The 16,362-nt window shown below is 41.7% G+C and overlaps 1 protein-coding gene across 2 annotated transcripts in view; it reads right to left on the bottom strand.

The window, feature by feature from the left end:
* LOC145414100 (decapping and exoribonuclease protein-like) overlaps positions 1-16,362 on the bottom strand; it is a 144,614-nt gene that overhangs the window by 50,217 nt on the left and 78,035 nt on the right. The window contains exons 5-6 of one of the 2 annotated variants that reach the window (XM_080283659.1): positions 13,491-13,586; positions 1,804-1,919 (exon numbers count right to left, since the gene is read on the bottom strand). In XM_080283659.1, coding sequence (XP_080139785.1) covers positions 1,804-1,919; positions 13,491-13,586 — 212 coding nt within the window. The remainder of the gene's footprint in view (positions 1-1,803; positions 1,920-13,490; positions 13,587-16,362) is intronic. The other variant, XM_080283660.1, reaches the window with a different exon arrangement.

Below are 16,362 nucleotides of genomic sequence, written 5' to 3'. Positions count from 1 at the left end.
TGTGTAAATATGGTTTTTTGATCGAATACAGTAATTCAGTCAGTAAGTAAGAAACTGAGTTAGTTAGTCTGGAACACGAACTGTATCTAGCCTTCCCTTTAGATATCCAAACTGCATATTTAAATACCAATCAGTATGTTATAAATCACCAAACAGCACCTATCAGTACAACTGAAACAACACAGCAAAATTACAGTACCCTTACTTCGTTTTCAGTACAACAAAGGCATAGTACTTGCAAAACATTCAAGTTCTTGATAATTCGAATACCTTTGCTACTGGAACCCGATGGCTGTATTATGGGAGGCACAGAATCCATCGTACCAGCTGCTCTTTGTTGTATTTTGCATATTACACCTTATTATTCTCTTATACTATTTATGTAGTTTTAGTGTCAATGAAGTTTACACCAATAACAAACCCAACCGGATCCATTAAAAAATCGCTAAGGAACGGCTGCTACAAATTTTTAAGCACAACTCGGAATATAACCCTCAGTTCAAATGTGGATGGCCTGGATTAATGCCCCTCTAATACATGAAGGCCATTACGACAACCAATCGATATTTATTAAGTCACAATCTTCTGGAATAAGGCACACAACAATCGAATTTACACCCAGGTCCCCAACTGCTTTGCTGAGTGAACACAAAGGAAGCACACTTTGTTGTGGATGATGTTCCATGGTTAACATCTTTAAGTCCATCCAGACCTACTCACAGATATGTCATTCAATAGTTATCTTTATATGAAGATTTCTATGCACAGCGTGATTGAAATATATCGCTGTATGTGCTGAAAACATTATGAAAATATTGTTCATTTCCAAACTCTACTCACAGTCCCTTTAATCACATGATGTCTTTCCGTTTGCCGCCTTCAGATAGTGTAACCTTCAATAATTCCTTCAGAATGAGGGGCACTTCCTAAGTTGCATACGCCAAGACCACTACTAAGCAAAGACCACTACTATGCCAAGACCACTTCTATGCCAAGACCACTTCTATGCCAAGACCACTTCTATGCCAAGACCACTTCTATGCCAAGACCACTTCTACGTAAAGACCACTTCTATGCAAAGACCAGTTCTACACCAAGACCAGCTCTACACCAAAACCAACTCTAACCCACGACCAGCTCTACACCAAGACCAACTCTAACACCAGACCACTTCTACACAAAGACCACTTCAGTGTTTTAACCACTCCATTGCCATGACCACTTCTACGCCAAGACCGACCACTTCTACGCCAAGACCGACCACTCCAATGCTAAGACTGAATTACTCCGACGCCAAGAGCGACCACTCCAACGTCAAGACCGAACCACTCCAACGCCAAGACCGACCACTTCAACGCCACGACCGACCACTCCGATGCCGAGACTGAATTACTCCGACGCCAAGACCGACACTACGACGCCAAGACAGAACCACTCCAACACCAAGACCGAACCACTCCAACACCAAGACCGACCACTTCAACGCCACGACCGACCACTCCGATGCCCAGACTGAATTACTCCGACGCCAAGACCGACACTACGACACCAAGACCGAACCACTCCAACACCAAGACCGACCACTTTTATGCCAAGACCGACCGCTCCGATTGTCTTTGATACCTGGCGCTAGGGACCCAATATTGGATTCAATTCCCAAGTTGCATAAAAGCATCTAATGGCTGCAAGAATAAACTTTAAAAAACATCATCGGATGGAAGAGGCTAATTCTGACTCTACGTTCCGGCTAGCTCTTCTGAAAGTATCTAACAGTAAATAGAATAAATTTTGAAAAGGCCATACCTCCTGTCACGTACTGTAGAAATTTGTGTCCCCAGACCTCCATGTTGACTGCATTGGTGCCAGAGGGACGTTGTTGATGATCCCGCCACGATACCACATATATCGATCCTCTGTAACTAAACCAGCAGTTAGTTAGTGCCTCATACCTCCAGTGACATAACAGCATACACAAAAAAGAGATAACATGAGGTAACAGAATATACAAGAACATTAATTTTGTTACTTTCACACAGAGTAAAATGTGTAGTTTGAGTACAAAAAAGCACAATCGTAATTTGAGTACAAATAATATTACAGGTGTAGTTACGGTGGAACATTAAGTTTAATCGTAATTTGGTATACAGTACAAATTACGACTGTAGTCAGGGTACAGTACATACTTAAAAATAAAGTAAATGCTGCAGTATTCCTTGTAATCACAGTCGTCATCAGTCTCATGACCTGTTTTTGTATTATAGTCTCATTTTCTCTGTATGGTGTCATTCAACTCAGGACTGACCTTTCAAAAAAGAGGGAGTTAGATGCAACCTTAATTTAGTCCTTCACTACGAGATCATTCCTAATTTGGACAAAATCGTCTTGCAGTAGTTAAAAAAAAAAAAAAATCTGGGGAAAAGGAGTTAACCCCTGCACCGCAGGTTCACCATGTGTGCCAGAAAGGGCAGAACAGCAAATGTGGCATCTGTACCACACGAACACTTCTGCCATTTTTTCTAAATCTGCTGGTTTTAGTTTTGGCAACTAGAGGCTGCCAGACCCTTATTTTTATTGGTTGCACGGTCCCCAGGCCCATACAGTCACCCTCATTCATCCGTGAGAGAAAAATGCATCTGCCAGCTGTTCTACATCACTACTTAATTTAAATGGTATGATGAGGAACAGTGAAATACGATATGATAAATAAGTAAAAGCATATACAAAATGTGATATTGATGTAAACATTCTGTGAAATTTTAAGGTAGGTTTTAAACAAAAAATATGTGTTGAAGGTAGGGGAAAGCATAATATAATACTTGAATAATACATATTTTTATACGTTTCACTTAAACTAGTATCTCTTCAAAATATCAGTGAAATATGTATTATTAAGCACTCATAGCAGTTATTAACAATAAATGTAACTTGTGTGAATTATTAAGTTAGCAGGAAGTGTTAACAGTTCTGTGAACGCAAAATAAACGCCTGTACAAGGCAAATGAATATACAGGGTATGTATGTGCATCCACTAATAATAATATCGGCATTATTTTAGCATGACAAAATCTGACACGGTGGACGAGGGATCTGAAAAGAAACTCCTGAGTTTAAGAGCCTATCCCTGATCTGCTGAGCCTTAGGTCCGTAATCAAAGGGGCATTGAAGGCTTCGTAGCACTGCTTACTTGGAATTTTGTTTTGCTTATTAATTATCACTGCCTTTTAAGTTACTTAAAGAGTTTGAGTATCAACAGTTTCCGTGAAAAATTATAAACGAATATGTTGATGTGTAATGTGTACATCAGAATCAGAATCAACATTAAAACTCCTACTGCTAATTCGAAGCACAAATTGCCCAATCTGAAGCAGTTTCGTAGGCAACACACTCCTCACTTTGTATGCATATTGAGAACCGTCTGAGGTAACAGCCTACCCTAAAATAAACGAATATGCCTACCGATCACTCCCTCTGTGATGTTATCATCGTCCTCAGACTGGTGATATACCATTCTCAATTTCATAATTGATGCACCACTACTTTCACTTGTCATTGATGTGGTTACTATTACAGCAGTTCTGAGATACACAATGTATATAACTGACATGCGTTGTTCATGGGGTATTCCATAAACTGGACAGTTAGGCCTACTGTATGTAGTCTGTTATCAACCCATTCTTAAAATGTTAATAGTGGTGGTCGTTTTAAAATGTTAATAGTGGTGGTCATTGTATCACAACATGTAGGAAAATCCTACAATGGTAACCTCGGATACGATGGATGCCAAGCTGACAAATAGCACTTTGATTTCTATATTAACTAGTAGATAATGCTTTGCTGTTTTGAGATATTCCTTTGAGCATAATGTTCATTGCTATGAATTATTCTTTATACATGACATACAAGCTACAGGACTTATATCTGGAGGGAGAGAGAGAGAGAGAGAGAGATGGGAGGGGGGGGGATGGAGGGGACGGACAGATTTAAGGGGAGGGGGAGGATAAGGAGTACCACCTCTTCCTGCGTACTCACTGCTTCTGTGCCAGGGACAGCTGAAAAGAGTAGCGAAGCATTGGATGCCGGTAATTATTTTAGTGGACGTGCATTTTTTTTTTTTTTAATAACAGCACAGGAAGGAAAAACATGAATAAAAAATAATCCATACACCAGATTACTGGTGTCCTCTGTTCATAACCAATCTGTAACAGTTGGACTTGAACAGCTGTAGGTTGAAGTTTGAGGTGAAACAACTCTGGGGAAGCAAGTTCCAAAGAGATACAATTCGGGGAATTAAAGATTTCTGATAGGTGGAAATTCAGCAGTGTGATATTCCTGTAATGAGCGCTACCAGATGCCAGTGTGGCACAGGGGAGGTGGCATAATGAATGCAACTTTGAGCATTTGCCATGAAAGTATCTGTAAAATAATGCAAGCGAGGCAACATTCATTTCTTAACCGTAGGGGAGTTTTTTTTTTTTTTTTCTGTAATAGTATGGTTATTAATAATTCTAACAGCTTTGTTCTGAATTTTGCCTAGTTTTAGTGCAACCTCCACAAACATTCCACAAGGGTGAGCAATATTCAAGCTGAGAACGCACATGACTCTTATAAAAACTACAGCTAACTGCTCGTCAGTAAAGAAGCTACGAACTCTGTACAGTACAATAATCCAAGCTTCTTTGAGGCGGTTTTCGCAAATGATCTGAAATGAGAGGTCCAGCTGGGGGCACTGTTCAGTGAAACACAGAGAATTTCATTACTTATAGAGATAGGAATATTAGTAGCACTGAAGGCAATATAGGAATCTGGCAATATCTGCCTATTAGTAAACTGTATACATTTGGTTTTACTAGCATTAAATGAGACAAGGTTATTTTGTCCCCAGCCAGTGATCCTAGATAAGTCTTGATTCATGGAGATGGCTGTACCAAGTTGTGAGTTAGAGATATTAAACTTTGTGAATGGGGTGTTAAGGTGTGAATGAATTGTAAAGTGCTGCGTCATCTGCACATGAATGCATGGCATTACGGGTGACAGATAAGAAATTACTAATATGAATCAGGAATAGGTTGGAGCCAGAACAGATGCTTGTGGCACGCCGGCGTTAACTGATTGGAAACTGGAATACACATTATCTACTTTTAGCTTTCTCTCGCTGAGATATGAGGAAATCATGGGAACAAAAGACGCTGGTCCATAGCAAGGGGGTTTGGATAGCAGGGAACGATGCCACACTCTGTCAAAAGCTTTAGAAATATCAAGGGCTATTGCATGAGTTTCTCCATGCTAGTCAAATGTTTGATGGGTAGTGTGAGCCAGGAGACTAAGTATATCAATGGCGAATCTTTCGTGGCGAAATCCATTATCTATCACTAATTAGGTTGTTGGATTCAAGATATTTAACTACGTGCTTATTCATGACAATTTCAAATACTTTACCAAGAGAAGACGTGATAGCTATAGGTCTGTAATTAGAGGGGTCAGAGGAACTAGCTTTCTTCGGAATTGGGTGGATATAGGCTTCTTTCCAAAAATTAGGGAATGAGAAAGTACGTATGCATAGTCTGAATATTTAAGCTAGAACAGAAGCAAGTTCTGGGGAGCACTTTTTGCAAAACAACTGGAGGAATTCCATCTGGGCCTGGAGTTTTATTGTTTGGTAAATTGTCTAGGATGGATTTTACGTATCTGGTCTGCATTTTAAGTGGCGCAATTTCAGGAGAGTCAAGTTCTAGTATTGGAACGTTCTGACTGACTTTCTCTAATGCAGAATTTCTGGGAAATGTACTGGCAAGGATATTTGCTTTACCACATGGGTCATTTGTAATGTTACCGTCTGAAGATGTTAGTGGCGGAATGGGTGACGATTTGTTAAATTTATTATTGAAAGAACTGAGAGTTAACCACAATATTCTATTGTCATTAGGACTGTTTGGTAGTTTGGAAGCTTGGTTATGAAGAAAGTTTGACTCAGCGAGATTTACTACTGTTTTTGCATGGTTTCTAGCTGAGTGATTCAGATGTTTATTATTTTAAGTAAGAGTTATATGCTAATGACTTTTGGGTCGTAATTTACATGATCACTGATATGTGTACTACCAATCCGTAGGACTAAAGGTAGCTTGTGAAAGGGTTAAAAAAAACGTTTGGGGGGGTATTTGGTAACTCAACAAGGTCCCTGTTGAGATGTCAGTGACCAGAGGGAACACCTGGCCACATGGGCCTACAATGGTAACAGGTACAAAGAAAATCATGGTATGAACCGATGTTCAGCACAGCACAGTCGTTAGCCTTAATTCCTGCTCTTCTACCTACTCGTGGTTGAAGGGAGTTGTAGTCAGGGTTTCATACCCAACAAAGATCTGTTGTTGGTAGTTCGAAACTTTTCTGTACTGTACGAGTAATGATATCACAAACTGTTCCTCGGCCAGACTAACAAAGCTTCCAACTATCACTGTAACATGGAACATCAAGTTTTCATTTAGCATATACCTCTGATTACTATTTCCCTTTAGCCAGGAACAGAAGGCGAGCAGTAAGTGGCTCACAATTATGCATTTACGAGTAAATGCGACATTCAAAACTTACACCCCGAGGCAGAACTAATAAGTGCAGCGACTTTAATATCACTGTATGAAACATCTGTCATGGCACCTTATCAACACAGTAATATCAGTTGAAGGAAATGCCTTGCCAAGGGTACTCGCGATAGGGATCCAGTAGTTATACCCTAACAAATTAATGGTTAAGAGTGACAACAAGGACAACAAGGAGAAGCATGGTGTTATCCCACGTGATGGTTGAGAATAATGAGTCATGGGGAGACGACTTAGAGGCGATCCTTAGGGAGCAGCTCCTTACGACATATGAAAGTCCCTCCAACACACATGTGACTCTAGATAGGATGAGAGATTTAGTGTTATATTACGAAAGTGGAGAGAGCGATGAAATATAAGAAAGGGATGGAATATACAGACATGCACAGATCACGTCAGCAAAGTAAAATGGAGAGGAGAGAATATAATGTAATAAACAGTTCAAGGTAGCACACTAACATGAAGGGCAGCGTAGATCAGAGCTGCAGTTCACAGAAACGTCCGGTTTACAGGTCGAGGATAAACATGGAAGCAAGAGGTTGTGAGTGAGAGTGAAAGTGGTTTCTAGTGAGAAGGAATGCAAACAATGGTCTAATTTAATCATATATATCCTGTGAACGAATAGCTGAAAAGCATTTCTGGGTAGACATGAATGTATTACTCGTACTTCACTGCTGTAACTCGCAACACACAGCCAGTATGGTGTCACTCTACCAGCCAACACCCTCCATGCCTCAAGCACATGGTGCAATGAAACAATGACGACACGATGGTAATGACACAGACCAAAAAACAGTCGGGAACAAATGTTCGCCCACTTCACATTAGCAATGTCATTCACTTTCCTTCACGATGAATCATAGCAGTCACCTATGAGCCAAAAAAAGGTATCAAGGGTTTAGGATTACTAGCCAGCAGGTAATTGTGATTAGTAGAAAAACTGATGTATTAAGCGATCGTTTGTCCCTAACTGTACCAACGTATTGTTTGGGATGTTAGGTGATGAACTATTTAACTTGCCTTAACATATGTGTTAAAGATCGAAATGTGATGAACCTATGACACTCAGTCGTGTCTCCGTTTTACTACCCAGACACCACCTGAGAAGGGAAGGGGGAGGGTTGAGTGGACATTTTCCTCCAAGGGAACAGATCATGGGAAAAGTTTCTTGGTTGGTCTCTATCCTCACACTTGCTGCAAATACATCTTTGACTTGTGGCATGTGAAAAGACATCCACAGGTATACTGCTGTGCCACAGCCTTACAGATGATGCCAGTTCAGTTCACAGTTGGCTCACTCTAGCTTTTCCTATGTCACTGTTGGGCACTCATCTCTTCACACGCCTGGGTGGTGTTGTAAAATGAACGCAAACTCTCTTCCTAAGGATGTCTCCAAGTGCATCTGCTACGAGTGATGAGGAGGGCTTTTGACTTTGCAGAAGCCTGTGCTTCCTCCCCCACAGTTTTCTTGAACCTCACTCCCAAGAATTATTCCTGTTTGCATTCATGGCTGCCTGCTTCAAACACAAGTAAACCACTTCAGGATTATTTCAGGCATGTTAAATCTTTTTAGGTCACTTGGTCCATCAGGGCAATTAAAGGTCAATATAGATAAATTCATGCCATACCTACAAAGGTATGACAACAAGCACGTACGTCTACCACGTACACTCTCGCCAAAAAGTTTTCAAACATCAGGGGATGATCGATGTAGTAATGATCGGAATGGGTTTTGTCGTTTCGGAATGACTGTTATGCCTGACTGCAAGCGACCTCTCATAGCACTGCACTCGTGTATAGTATCTAACATATACTGCAGAAACAGACAGTATTGTTCTACAATAAAACCGAGGAAGTTGTTTCAGATTTTTCGATCATTTTACGAGACTGCATACTGCTTTGGGCATTTGGGAAATTTTTGGCGAATGTACCTGTGCCGTTCCAGAATAACCCTCAGCCAAAAAACATCTACCATAACCGTCAGCCGGGGTAATCGTCTGCAAGAACTAAGCTGGAACTAATTAGTCCATCAGTTCAGTGGTCAGCTGAAGTCACTCTGCATCGACTATTTTAGGTTATATCAACAATCCTCGTGTACACACACCCAGCCACGGCAGTCAAGTTCCATATTGTTTGTTTAGGCCCATCAGGGCCATTTTTGGTTCTTTAATTTCAGTTCACGATAATATAGGTCCAGTTAGGTTCATTCAGGCCTAAATAAGTGTTCATTCAGGCCCATCACATCCAATCGGCTCAGTCAGAGCAAATTAAGTCCATCAACACCTTCAGTCCACTGGCCTATTTTGATTAAATACTTCCTGCTGCCCCCAGGCGATTTGATTCAATTTAACAGGATAACTTTAAATCTATCTATCTATTGCCAGATGCCTCAATCCCGTTTGGGGTGGCCAGAAACAAATCGCCTCCAAGTCGCCCTGTCCCCCGCCATTTCACTGCCCTGCTCCCAACTCACACCCCCCTCTCTCATATACCTCTCCATCCCATCCCTCCATCTCGCTCTCGGCCTCCCCCTCCCTCTTACCCCCTCCAACTCACTCACATACACTCTCTTTGTCAGTCTTTCACCCTCCATCCTCTCCACATGGCCAAACCACCTCAGTGTGTTCCTCCTAACGCTTCCTATCACATCCACAACCACACCACAACGCTTCTTTATATCCTCATTCGTCAGCCTGTCTCTCCATGTGACTCCATAGGCTCCTCTTAAATAACTCATTTCCACTGCTCTCACTCTAGACTTGTGTCCTTCCAACAATGTCCAAGCTTCACTTCCGTACGTTAGAGTTGGTATCACAATACTGTCATGTAGTAACTTTTTCACTTCCATGCTCACTTCCCTGTTTTTTATCACTGCTTTCAAAGAACCAGCAACCTTTCTTCCCTGCTGTACCCTTTCAAGCACTTCACCCTCCAAACCTCCATCCTTACTCATCACACTACCCAAGTACTTAAACGTACTCACATTTTCCAATTCCTCACCATCCAACCTCGCTGTACATTCACTAACTTCACCTCTCTCTCAGACTTTAAATAATGGTGTTAATTATGGCTGTATCTAACAGTTCCAGCGGAAAAATTCTCTCCTCACCGAAATATAATTGTCTGAGGGTAAGAAGCAATAAAGGTAGCAGGTAAAATTACACTACATCATTGGTGCGAACGGGAAGATCTACTTAGGTCCATCCAGGTTCATCAGTGATATTCCAGATACAGTCAGTCATCACACCTATTTCAGCTTAGTCAGGTGATGTCAAGTCAGACACATAAGTCCATTTCCATTTACACTTCCTTGGGGTCCTCTCCTTACCTACATATTTTCATCCATGTACCTATTTTCAGCCATGGGTACACATAGACCTAGTTTCCCTTTGGACAATTTTCTCCCTTCGATCTTTTGCCCAAGACCTATTTTCTTCAGTCTTATTTCCCCCATGGACCTATTTCTCCCATGACCTTTTTCCCCATGGACCAATTTCTTCTCCTTGGGCTAATCTTTTCCCTATGGGCCTGTTTCTCCCATTGAACCTATTTTCCATCATGAATCTATTTTCCTTTTAGTGACCGATGTCCTTTGGACTTATTATCCCCATGGACTTATTTTCTCCACCTGGATACAAAGCTACACATGGATCTACTTCCTCCATGGGCCTAGCCACTGGAATTACATTTCCAATTAGACCCACTCCTCCAAGGACGTAAGAACATCCCCACGAACCCAGTTTCTCATACAAACCTACTCCAACCTTGGACCTATTTATCCCATTCGTCCACCCACCCACCATCCCACCCATACACCTACCCATTCCACAGTGTAGTAAGTCCGTCTCTTGCCTCATCCTCCAGGAAGCCAGACATCAGCCCTCCAGCCCACAAAGCCCACTCACTCCGTCCACCTACATATCCACCCATTCCACCACATCTGCCTCACTCATTCACCCAGTCCACTTAGTCCACCCCGCCTGTCCACTCACACCCCACTCACTCCACCCAGCAACCAAGCTTGGACCACCAGCAAGATAATTTGCAAGCTTTTACACACACACACACACACACACACACACACACACACACACACACACACACACACACACACACACAATACAAACTAACAAAATTCAGAACTCACCTCCTCTAACACTACCGAAATATCCTTGAACTATATCCATGTTATAAACTATACCAGATACTAGAGAAACTGAGGAACCTCTTCTAGAGTACAAGGTCAATTCAGGTTCAGTTAGGCCCAGTCAGGTTAAGTATGTCCATTTACTTTAATGATTTGCTTCAGTCGTTTGCTTTAATTAATGGTTCACCACAAAACTTTGTCCAAGAAGAATGTAAACACCTGGTGTTCTTATATACCTAACCTCAGAGTGCAGACTGCCAACCAGTACAGCTGAACATGGAAACGCCTCACCAAAGTACCATAACAGAAATTACATGAGATATGAAATTCCTCAATCTGATTATACAGTTCCCGTCTTATACGAGCCATATTCAGGCTACATAAGTTCATTAACCTCGCCTCTACTACAACTCCGCTTTAAGTCCAATGCAATCGTCTGGTGGTTGCAAAAACATACTAATAAATATGTCAGCAGAGTGCAGATGTAAAGCTGCTCATATGCACAGCTGCTTCTTAAGTACCCATCCGTTGTGCCACACACACACACACACACACACACACACACACACACACACACACAAAACTGTGGATCGTCTCTGTCAGTGACTTGTAGTGCTTTGTTGCTCGTTCAGGGATTGTGGATGGAATAGTTGTGACGTCTTCAGCAGTCTGACCAGATCAGAGTCAGTGACGTAATCTGCTGTTTGACAGATCAGAGTCCAAACAGAACTGAACCAGGGTCTTTCATCAGTCCGTCAGTGTTTTCCGAACAATAGACATACAAGGTCGGGCTTCTGTGTACCTTATCGAGCGGATGAATTCTGGAAGTAGACGACATGATGTGGTGCGACATAGGTGGTGTGTCCAACCGTATAAACTCGACTACATGGTCTTGTATATTAGAGGTCTTTCCCTCTAGGAAGGTATGTTTTATTTATTGTACATCTCATATATAGGCGACAGGGGTATTTATCTGGTTGAATATGGCCGTTATTTCTTCCAGGTTATATTTATGCACAGAACTATGATTGGACTTTATACGTCGTCTACTGTAGTTCGTTATTCGGTACAGAATTATGATTGGCAGAATTTGTCCTACGTCGTTCAGTTCGCATATGGATACAGAAATGATTGGGGGAATGTCCTACGTCGTTCAGTTCACAGATGGATACAGAATAGTGATTGGTGGGATCTGTCCTGTGCTTCAGTTTGCATTTAAATACTGAATTGTGATTGGTGCATTTAATTACACTTGTGTCCTTTTTTTTTTTTTATCATATGTGGATAAAACATCAAGATTTAAGTGTGTGTTAAAGAGGGGTTTGCATTCTGAGGGTAGGTGTGGAGCTTTGTACGAGGCAATTCAACTTTGTGGCGTGAGGTGACAAGGGCCATAGTGAAGCCGTTAGGGAACTACTGGCATGTGAGGGCAACTACTCGTTAACTTGGTCATCTGTCGTTTGTGTTTAAGTACCTCGCTCATCCACCCCTGGAAGCTCATATCACTGTGTGATTAAGAACACTAAGATACTGATGATTACATGTTTAGTGCAGTGTTAAATGTAAATACTGTTACACTGATACGCTGGGAGTTACATCCCGTTAAACTATCACTGACTGTTCCACTGACACTATTACACTGAGCGTTACATATGAAGTTGCAATGATCACTGATATATTGTCATTATGTTCATTTGATAGGTTTAGGGTCTGTATATGGTTAATGTAGTTACCTTAATTAAAAACAGCTAAAAATTGACAAGATTTATCTCGTCCACTTTGGTAATAAGTTGACGTGTTCTCTTGATCGCTGTTTCAGTTATACTTTCCCTTGAACTTTCATACCCTAGAGTAGTATACATCTGTACCGTAAGGTCGTGCATTGTTTCCAGCTCCTTTATGCCCAACAGAGATATAACTAGAGGATAACAAGGAAAAAATACTGAAACTGAAGGGAAGAGGTGATGGTAGGGAAGAAAGATGGCCTAACGAGTTCGCAGTGTATTCCAGTCCGGGAAGTCGATACAAATTAGTGAGAAAAATATCAAGTGGGAAGAGTAACAGACGATGTGAACTGGAGTAAAGGACACTGTAAACTGTATAGACCATGGCACAACGTAAGTAGTCATCGCTGGGACTGCCCACTTGCCACACCAGCTGCAGGAGTGATGGCATCTACGACCTGACCGGCGATAAAGGACACCCCGCGCCTCCCTATATACCAAACGCAGAAGTCGAATCACTAGTTGGCATTAAAAGCAGGCCTGCATAATATTATACTTTCAAACTTTAATTAAAGGAAAAAGGCATTCCTCTGTTCTTGGCTTCTGGAGCAAAGAAGTCCAAAACCACGCTGCTGAAATTATTGCCAAATTAAGGAATACAGCCAGAAGTACTGATAATACGTCGGGTTGTATTCTTCAGTAAATGGGTTTGAAGATTTCGTAACATCTTTTCCTAAGCGACAAATTCCGCACATTACACCTAAGTTTCCTCTTATGTTACTGATGCAAACTGCTACTGCAAAAAACATACACCTGTCATCAGAGAATATCGAAGAGTAAGATATATTAAATTCCAAAGAAAAGTTGAATATCCTCCCGTATGTGACTGATGCGAGTTTTGGCTTACTAAAACACATAAAAATAACATAAAAGAGAATATACAGGTGTAAAAGGCACACTCAATCGCCAAGGAAAGCGTGTTACGAAATCTACAGTGGCACTCAGATAAAGACCCCAAACACTCACCATCTGGCCTCAATCGTCCACACGTCTTTGTTGCCATTGGGCAGCTTCATTATTCGTGTCAAGGTGTTCTTCATGCACAAAATATCAAAGTCCAACCTGAAAAGAAACTGCTTTAGAATTCAACACTCTTTCATTCTGATATCGGTTCCCTGAATGCTAACTTTTGACAGGAGTCACCTTGGTATTAGCATCGTTTTAGACCAAAACAGATCCTGTTATTTTGGGAGTGTTCTAAGGTGAGCCCTCACCTGCGCAAATACATTTCTTTATGACACTTCCATCGCAAATCAATAATGACTGAGATATATTTCAACCTAGCCAGATGGCGGCCACGATGAGTCAAATGATTTATTCAGCCAGTCACCGGTCGAGTTGCTTCCTGCCATCTGTTTCATGTCTCTGTGGACGGAGCAAACACTCACCCATTCCTACTTTTTTTTTTTTTTTGTCAGGAATGTGAGGCTTATAACTAACGTAAAATTTAATTGTATTTTGGTTAGGATGGAACTGCTAAGGGTATAGTTTAGGTTAAATGGCGTAAGGGTAGGTTAATGCCTAAAACGGCATGTAATTCACTCCTTTTGGAGAAGGAGGCGTACCTCTCAAACAGGTTATTACTGATGGAAATGTGGATAACAAATCGAACCAATTCCATAAAAACCCAAGGGGTAAACCATAAATTCATCGTCAAAAGAGAAAATTCCCGGCATATTTGTCACATATGACCCACCAACTCTCTCTAGAACCAAGAAACATGCCTCTCACACTCACATGAAGTTCATGTTAATCCCTGCACTCCACTCTACCACACTCGTAACGCCATCCCATTATAGGTATGTAAGACTATTCCCATCTCAACATAACACATTACGCAAAACAACAACAGAGAAGGTACAAGTATAGGTGAGACATGGCACCCCCCCCCCCCCGCCCAGTTAGCTACCTACCATCTTATAGTCCACACGATAGAGGTAGGAATAGGGTAGAGTCGGCGTGAGAAGGCTCCGGTGAAGCCAGAGAACTGTCAAACGGCCATATTGGTCAAGTCAAGAGGTCACGGCAACACCTACCTGACTTGAAGAAGATTGCTGTGCACTCCTACCTCTATGGCTGTGCCCATAGAGGTAAGAGTTCTAATCCTACCTCCATGGGTGTGGCCATGAGATTATTAAGCCTTTAATACCTCCAGCTGTGTGTCCACCTGGTATTCCTCAGGGAGAATGCCAGAAACAAAGTAGACTTCATTCTACCTCTGGTTTTAGTTGTAGTTCAGCTGTGGGTGTGAGACGTTCTGTCCTAAGTTGTAACTCACCATCAAATAACCTAAGTCTCCAAAAATGCCCACCACCTGTGCCGCATTTGGGTGTAATGAAAGAGGAGATAAGAAATCTGACCCATCCATTACATTTCACTGGTGAGTATCTTTAGAGTGAATTATAGTTTGTAGGTTAGTATGCAAAAATAGATAAATAAATAAATAAAGATAAAACATATTTTTTTCTGTTTGCAACTAAGAAAAGACTCCCGCCTGGTCAGCAGAACCAAGTCAGGCAGCTGTCAAAGAGGTCGCCGCCATGTTGGTCGAGTCAGGTCTGTCGGCCTCACTCTGACCTACCCTTGGTTAATCCCATATGCCGCCTTTACCTACTCCTACCTCTATGGTCCACACCATACCATTACCCATCAAGGGAATCTCTCTCTCTCTCTCTCTCCCGTAAGTAGGCGATGAATCAATAATGCTATGGCCACAGAGCTATTGTCGTTGAATATTACTGGTATCTCTGGACGTCTTCTGGCACAGCGTTCAAATAACACGAACAATACATCGGTATTTTAATTCACTTATATTAGTACAACCATCTCATGAACTGATGACGAAAAATTGCTAATCAATAAATTTGATAAAATTTAGTCACCAGAACCTGCAATAACACACCGTACAGACAAGTAGTCCGAAGAAAAAGCAACACTCGCGGCCACTAACTGGTCTATCATTTTACTTTGCCCTTTGACCTTGTCCTTCGACCGATTGCCCTCAAAATCGCCTTGCTCCATTTTTTCCTGAAATTTATCGTTTCCTCCTAGTTTGGTCCACAGCAGATCAAAATCGTTTTAGCTGACCTTGTCCTGACCCCGAATTTTTACCTTTTCCTGTGCCCCTCACCTCTGACTGATGAATGCTCTCAAAATCAAGCCCCTTTATCCTTGCCGTACCCTGAACCCTTCTACAAAGTTTGGTGTAAATCTGACAAAAACTGTTATGAGGTCACGTTACCTTGACCTTTGACCCAATCTCAAAAACAGGTTAACCCCTTCCTGACATCCTACAAGTCTGGACTAAATAAAATCAATAGTCTTGGGCAATTTTCTTCACATACAGACACACGGGTCGGACTCTGACATTGTTCTGTGACCTTGACCTTTGCTTGTTCTCAAAATTCAAACCTCTTCGTTCTTGCATTACCCTCAAGTCCTTAATTTTGGTTCCTATCAGGTAAAAATTGTTTGTCTGTGGCCTGCAAGCCGGCCCGCTCCAATCTCTCTCTAGAACAAGACTGTGTAGGCAGAATTTGAACTAGACCAGACCTTGGGTAAGAGAATTAGGTCACGTACACCCTGCTTAGAACACACTTGCATACTACTGGATTACAAGTGGTTACACTTGACCTCTGACCTACTGTTCTCAAAAATTAGCCAACCCATTGGCTGTCCCTCTACCCCTCTACCTAGTTAGGCTGGAGTCGGGTAAAAACTGAGTAAGTCTGCACACACACACACACACACACACACACACACACACACACACACACACACACACACACACCATTCCCTTCTTGTTTGCCATCTTCGCCCCACGTTTCTCGACTTTACT

Source organism: Coenobita brevimanus, chromosome 98 (genome assembly GCF_032717465.1).
Source record: "Coenobita brevimanus isolate Jiangsu-jjx chromosome 98, ASM3271746v2, whole genome shotgun sequence".
NCBI classification, from domain to species: domain Eukaryota; kingdom Metazoa; phylum Arthropoda; class Malacostraca; order Decapoda; family Coenobitidae; genus Coenobita; species Coenobita brevimanus.
This window is presented reverse-complemented; position numbering and strand designations above follow the sequence as displayed.